Below are 7,324 nucleotides of genomic sequence, written 5' to 3' on the forward strand. Positions count from 1 at the left end.
GCAGAGGCCCCATGTTACCCAGTACCTTCTTTTTACCTTTTCAAAGGGTAAGGATCAGTATATCAAACTATCTATCTGTGTAAACTATGTTAACTACATACTAGTCATGCTTTCAGAACCATCTGGGAGTTATTTTACTGATGACAATATGACTATTTTGACAACGGTATGTCATAAAATAATATTTAAATAAAGATTGAGTAAAAGGTTAGATAAAATTGGTTGTCAGGTCCATGGAAAACCTGAGTTTGTAAAGCCTTGTCATGGGTCATGTAGTTCATGAGTTAAAAGGTATTTTTCAGGTGAACCTCTTGTAGTTTACAATTTAATACTCATGTGAGTGATGCAATCTCTTTTTCACCAGCAGGGGTCAGTGAAAATATGCAAGGACTGGAAAGAACTAAAAAACAGAAAGAGTCAGTGAAGACAGAACTTAAAGAAGAACAGAAGAGATTCTTGCAACATAACTTACAAGATGAAATGTCTAAAAACAATGTGTCTTTGATTCCAAAAGATCTTAAGGGTAACGATTTTTCCTCTGACAAAGATGATCAATGTAACCCTTCTGAAGTACTTAAACAGCATGCTGTTTCATCATCTGAACACTCCAATCATGCCTATCCTCTTGCATCCAGTAAATATGTTCTTGACCATAATTGTCCAGCAACTGACCTGGAATATGATCCATTGCTAAACTATTCTGCAGGCTTACTTAGCTCTTCTTTAGCAAAAGAGGATGAAAATGACAAACAGCAATTTCAGCAGGTGGAAGCATCTCCTTGTGACAATCAGCAGGTGTTTTTGGAGACTGTATTTGAAAACAAACATTGTTCTCCAAAGAAGAGAGCAAGGAGCTCTTCACCTATAAAACTTGAAATAAACCTCCAAGAATCTGATGATGATGATGTTCTTGTAATTGATGTTCCTCCATTGACTCTCACTAAGAAGCCAAAAATAAGTAGGAGCTATAAAAAATTGGAATGGGAAGAAAAATGTGCTTTTGTAACACTTGCAGATAATCTGCAGAACAGAGAGGGAGCAGAAGAATGCAAGTCTGCAGAGGAAAAAAGAACACTGGGCAGTGGAGGTCTACAGAAAAATAGCAAGGGTTTAGGCAACACTGAAGAAACACTGAAAATGTCATCAAAAACTCAAAGCACAAACTTCCTGGATGTGAAAATTGATGTCTTAAAGGTTTCTAATAACCTCCAAGAACACAGAAATGCTCTTACTAATTCTAATGAAAATAACATTCCTTTGCTTTTTCGTACTGTGGTAGGAATGCAGAAAGAAACATTGAATACAAGTAACGCACAGACTGAAATGCCAGTGAAAACATCTAATGTTGAAGAACATGCTAATTACAACTTCCCAAGTGCCCCAAGTATGCTCCAGATAAGTTGGTGTTCTGAAGATAGTTTAAAAGATAGATCTGCTGTAACCCAGGGTACTCCTAAGAAATTATCAGAAAATACAAATGAAGCTCTGTGTACCTGGGAAAATGGGAGAGACAAACTGCTGGACAACATATCTAGCCATCCATCTGATAAATTAAATTTGTTCAAAGAAACTGGTCCTGATACAGGTGTCTTAATTAAAAACTTTAATGAAGGAAGTGATAGTTGTAGGATTCAAGCTAACAGCAAAGAAAGTGAAATAATTGTATTAGATTCTTCTTCTGAAGAGATGGATTATAGTGAAGAGGATTCATCAGTCTCTGAATCAGATGATCCCACAGAAGAATGCCGGAGAATTTTCAATGAGTTTGTTGAAAGTGAAGCACTGAAGGAAAAGATGGCTAACCAGGTGCTTTCCTTTGCTTCCGCACTTTGTGGTGCTAGTGAGTGGGAAAAGAGGGAGAAGAATCAGCCATATTTTCCATGTTATCTCAAATCATGTAACTTGATCTAGTGTCCAACTGTATATTTCTCAGACCTTAATTTAGCGTTCTTTGCTCAGAATTGGTGAACACATTCAAATGTTGTTCAAAGGTGCATGGGGATGCTGATACATGAGATGCTGTGGGCTCTCACAGCTACTCTGATTAGAGCACCGCACCCCCAACCTCCCAGAGCATATGTAAAAATGCCTTTAGTACCCAGTGCTGTTTGCATTCTCAGAAACACTTATTTCTGTGTACCCAATGTTGTTCTAACAGCAGCTACACTGCTAGGTGTTTTGGCATGTAGCCTGAATGGAAAGGACAGCAAGAGTCAGGGCATCTTTTCATGGCAACACTTTTGTGTACTGTTAGGACATGTCTACATCTCCTATAAATCATGGGGAGCTGTGTCTATTAGCAAACTTTAAAAAAATCTCTAAATGACTCCTTTGGGCACTCAAGCTGAAATTTGATATATGGCGACCTTACATTTGTGACTCTGCTATTGTATAATTTTTTTTTTAATGACTTTCTCAAACTTGGCAATCAGCTGAATATGAATTAAATTGAAGTTTTTATTTTTATGGTATTTCGTATCTAGAAATATCTTTAAGCCTTGAAAATTGTTCTACTTTTTCTTAAACATGAATGTCTCACCATGGATCTGATACAGGAATGCATATATATCTGTCTAAGGTACCTTTAGATTTTTTTTTGCATGTCCAGATTTTTTTTTCCGATTCATTGCAACGATGAATAGGAAAATGAGTAAGCTATCAGAGTTTTTAGGGACTTCATATGGGTTTGTACACTTTTTGTAATTAATAATGAGAACATACATTCTCTTTTTCCTATTTTAATAGGCCCATGGTATAAATTCTGAAGCTGAGGCATTGGATTGCAAGACAAATACAGGTTTTGGGCAGAAGAAAAGAATTGCTCATACTGCAAAATTTGATGTGAGTTGTTCTGGTAACTTTTAAGAGCATTTGCTCTCTGCTCATATTATGTGTATATGTGCTAGTTTATCTTCTTTGTTGTAGGTTAATACCTTTTGGGGTGCAAGGTGAGATGTACATTAAACTAATAGATTCATTCAGTTTTACTAAGCTCTGTTCTCATTTGTACCAGAAAGGTTCTATGATGGACAACTGTACTATTCAGATACTTTTCAGTAATTAAACTGTCACCATAACAAAGTAGGACTCAAGGCTTTGTTCCATTTCAATAAAGGAAGAGTCCATAGTGAGCTAGTAGTTTCTTAAAATGAATCGCTTCACCATTCTCTTTTTTTTTTCAGTACAGCTGTACATTTATAAGCCTGAGATTAGTTACGTTGACTAGCAATTCAAAGCACAGAACAGTTATCCTTTTATCTGAAGTGCTGGGAGTCCTGATTTTTTTTATGAATTAAATTATTCTTCAAGCGAAAACGTCTATCACAATAGCTTTAACAGATGTTACCTTTTATATACCCTTGACAAACGAGCAGTACCTGAACATTTATAGAAGAATTGCATTTGGTTCTAAGCTGTTCTTAATTTACGTTTTATGCAAAATAGGAGTATTTTATACATGGCTTTTATATATTGTTTTCAGATGTCTACTGTTAAATGTCTGTCTTATAACACTTATATGGACATGGAAAACTCCACAAAATAAGCAGTTTCAGAGTAGAAACTCTATCTTTATTGCTAGGGACAGAAATTACGTATAAACCAGTATAAATAATTAGAAACCAGTTCAAATCTAACAACAGAAATGGGAGAAACTTGTTTAAGATGAACCCGGATGGATGTAGTATAAGACTTAACTGCTTTAGGTTAAAATGATATTTCTGTCCCAGGTCCATTCCAGATTCAAGTTGACTCATAGTTGCCCAGCATCCCAGGATGCTTTACATCTCATGGGGTGGGTGGGCTAGTGTTGGCCCAAGCTCCAGTGAAGCAGGGAGATGTGCTGTAGTGACCTCCAGCTCTGGCCTGGGCCACTGCAGGCGTGTGGCTATATTTCCAGAATAAAAATTTAGTGTCTGTTCACTTGGTTTTCAACTCAATCTATGCAGTTTAGACTAACCTGTGAAGATTGAACTGGTTCAGCCTTGAGCTTTTTGACTGTCTGTACATACTGAGCCTAGAAATCTTCTGTTGTCATCCTAACTACATAAAGTGTTGGGGGAGGAGAGGATGAGGATAAGGATGAAAATAATAAGAATGTGTAGTTGCTTAAGTGGAGTGTGTGGGGGAACACACTTTTTAAGTCTGTAGAGTCTGAAACTCAGTTAGTATGGATTAATATATCTCCGCTCAGATCAATGTGGCTATGTCACTTTATGCCTGTTAAAATCTGGTCTTGTAGGGGTTTTTTAAATCCTTTTTGAGCAAGATTACAATTATGGGAGTGTGGCATTTATTTACATCTTGTAAATACATGGCATACAAGTTATCCTTGTAACTTGAAACTGTATCTGACAGATGGAATATACAGATCAATTATTTAACTTCTAACATTTTCATGTCTACCAGGTACAAACTAGCAAAGAAATAATTGTGCCTTTTAAAGCACCTCCTCCACAGCAGGCCAATGCCAGAATCCTGCAGGTACAGCACCAGGCAGCGCAGATAACAGCTGCTGTTAAGAGTGGCCAAGCTTTTGTTGCTGCAACTTCTGGGCAGAAGAAAAATGTATCTGGATCATCAATGACTCAGAGTCAAAGTGTCGGATCAGTGGGTATGAGAAACCAAGTACTTCTTAATTTTTAATAAAATTGTCACTTGGATCAGCTTGAAATCTATTTTATGAAAGTTTTTGTCCTGAAACTTTTGAGCATTGGATCCTCCAGTGAACTCTCTTGCTTCACTTCATTATTTAAAATATTACCCATAATCAAGATTATTAAATGTCAGGATAATGGCATTCTTACAGAGATTCTTGCACTTGTTTTTAGCTGAAGCTTGTACTAAAATGCTTAGAAACTGTTTTTAGAAGAAGAAACAAATCTAGACCAGTTGCAAGTAATCACTTAAGTGGGCAGGACTTTAGAAAAGCCATACATTATGATACCTCCTTTTCTGCTGCTTCCCCCTCTGAACTTATTTTTCTTTTCCTTATGACTCTCTCTGTTGCAAGAAGACAGAAAACCAAAAACACCTTTTATCTTTTATTTTTTTTCATGCTGATGTGGGAACTAAAATGAACTTTTAATCTTTAAACAATCATGTCAATAAATGGTGTGGTCTTACAATCCTCTTTTCTGTGCATGTGAGGGTTTTTCCCCCTTTCATTTCACAACAGTTAAGTAGCTGCATTAACTACTGTGGCTTAAAAAACAAAACAGAAACACTTCAGATAAATAGCTATGGGGGTAGGGAGGTAACTACTGTTTTCCCATTTTGGGGGTTTTTTTAACTCTGTATTTGAAGTAACATTTAGTGACTTTTTTTCAGGTGTGAGGAAGGGGATTGGGGGGGGGGGGAAACAAACTAGTCTCAGAACAGACTGAGCTACTGTTTCATGTTGTGTAACTATTTCCCTTTTTCCCCTTTGAAGTGGTACATTGCTTGTGCCAAGCATACACCTTAAGTAGAGGTGTGTGAAGTGGTATTTGATTCTGATTCAGGGGACAGTGATTCAGCTTGTTGGGGTGGTTGTTGTTGTTGTTTTGGTTTTTTTGGGTTTTTTTTTTTTGGATCACTGTCCCAATTTCAATTCGTCCAAATCTGAAGATTCAGTGCTGATTCAGACAAAGTGATTTGGCCATAGATGCACCTTCATCTGGCTGGGTTTTTTTCATTGTTTTTTCTACATGCCTCAAGATACCAGGTGTAGCTCGTGAATGCTGAGATGGTGGGGTGAATGGAGCATCCCCCAGGAGCACAGGGGTGGTGGTGGTGGTGAATGCTTGGCAGCAGACCCAGAAGTGGACTGGAAGTTCTTCCAGTCCACTTCTGGGTCCACTGCCAAGCACATGGGGTGACCCCTCCTCCCTTGCCCCCCATGCTCTGCAGGAGAACCAGAAGTGGACCGGAAGTACCTCTGGTCTACTTCCAAGTCTGCCACCAAACATGCTGGGGACTCCCTTCCCACTCCCATGGGATGCTCCATCTGCCCCACCATCTTGGCATTCATGAGCTGGCTGGTACCTTGGTATGTAGAAAAAAGATAAATCTGTGTTTATGGCCAAATTCCGATTTGGAGAGAGTCAGCAGCCTCCAATTCAATTCAGAGAGATTAATGGGTCTCCTGAGTCAATTCAGACATTTGGCTGCCAAATGGGGCTGAATAGAATCGGCGACCAAAGCTTCACACAGCCCTTGTATTAAGTATGTCCAGAGTGTAGTGTTTGACTTAGAAGGCCTCTGTCTAGCAACTTGTTTCCTTAGTCTCTGAGGTTGCATTTTACTTGCTTCATATTACTAAAAAGACTTGGTGGAAAGTGCTTTGAGTGAAATTTGTGTAAAAGGTTCATGAAGCTAAGATATAACTGAATGAATTTTTTCTGTACTTTCCTACTTTTTTTTTTGTTCTACTGGACTTTATGGTTTGAGCATGCACTTGCCTAAAAGCTTAAAGATAATCTTTAGATCCAGTTACTTAGTCACTTCTCTTAAACATTGATATTACTGTAATATCTACATATATTCCATATAAAATTTAATGAGAGAGCATAAGAATGACTTTACACTCTACCTAGATGCTGGCTATTCCTAAAGCTTGGCTAACCCACTTTGGTTAGCAAAAGGAAGGTGGGGGTTTTTTATGTGCATCTCCCTTCAGTGGGAGTAGATTGAGCTAGTAACATTTAACTCCTTCACCATGAAAAATAGTTTTTCTCTTTTCTTCTTATTTCAGTTTCTTTAAATATGCTTGAAGTTCAGCCTGTTACAACCAGTCAACTAAATGTGGTTCTACAAGGAAATGCTGTAATGGGAATGCCGTACAGATCTTCTAATCTTTCAGTAAAACGGACTGCACCCATGCCTATGAAGGTACAGTAGCAGGATGAAAACAAGCATTCATTTGTGTGCCCAAATTCTGTAATTGCCATGTAAAAGGCTGTTGCCTTAAATACTGCATAATGTGGCATCTAATATTAAATATTAATCCATGTTTTAAATATTCTCTTGTACTATGTATGCTACTCTGAAATTTGTTATAACAGTAAATTTTAATATTATTCTGTCACATTTTTAAGCAGTAGAAATTTAAGCAGTATTTTGCAATATACCAATGAGAGTTCTTATTGTCATAGCTAGGGAAAAAGTTTGAGAAGGAAAAACTATGAGCTAATATTTTTAATAGAACTCTTTAAAAATTAAAAAAAGTATATAGGAAACTTGTGGAGTCTTACACAAAGTAAAACCAAACTGTTCTGTTCCAAGTAACAAAATCTGGAGAATACATCAAAATAACAAGTCCCTTTTTAAAAAAAAAAAAAAAAAA

At 37.3% G+C, this 7,324-nt stretch overlaps 1 protein-coding gene across 1 annotated transcript in view; it reads left to right on the top strand.

Annotated features, from left to right (window-relative positions):
• The first annotated feature begins 365 nt into the window (after positions 1-365).
• LOC109298060 (RNA exonuclease 1 homolog) overlaps positions 366-7,324 on the top strand; it is a 32,583-nt gene continuing 25,624 nt past the window's right edge. The window contains exons 1-4 of the mRNA XM_019518194.1: positions 366-1,806; positions 2,746-2,841; positions 4,408-4,612; positions 6,734-6,870. Coding sequence (XP_019373739.1) covers positions 382-1,806; positions 2,746-2,841; positions 4,408-4,612; positions 6,734-6,870 — 1,863 coding nt within the window. The 5' untranslated portion in view covers positions 366-381. The remainder of the gene's footprint in view (positions 1,807-2,745; positions 2,842-4,407; positions 4,613-6,733; positions 6,871-7,324) is intronic.

The sequence above is a fragment of the Gavialis gangeticus genome, unplaced genomic scaffold (assembly GCF_001723915.1).
Source record: "Gavialis gangeticus isolate Ggan-Ray unplaced genomic scaffold, GavGan_comp1, whole genome shotgun sequence".
Taxonomy (NCBI): domain Eukaryota; kingdom Metazoa; phylum Chordata; order Crocodylia; family Gavialidae; genus Gavialis; species Gavialis gangeticus.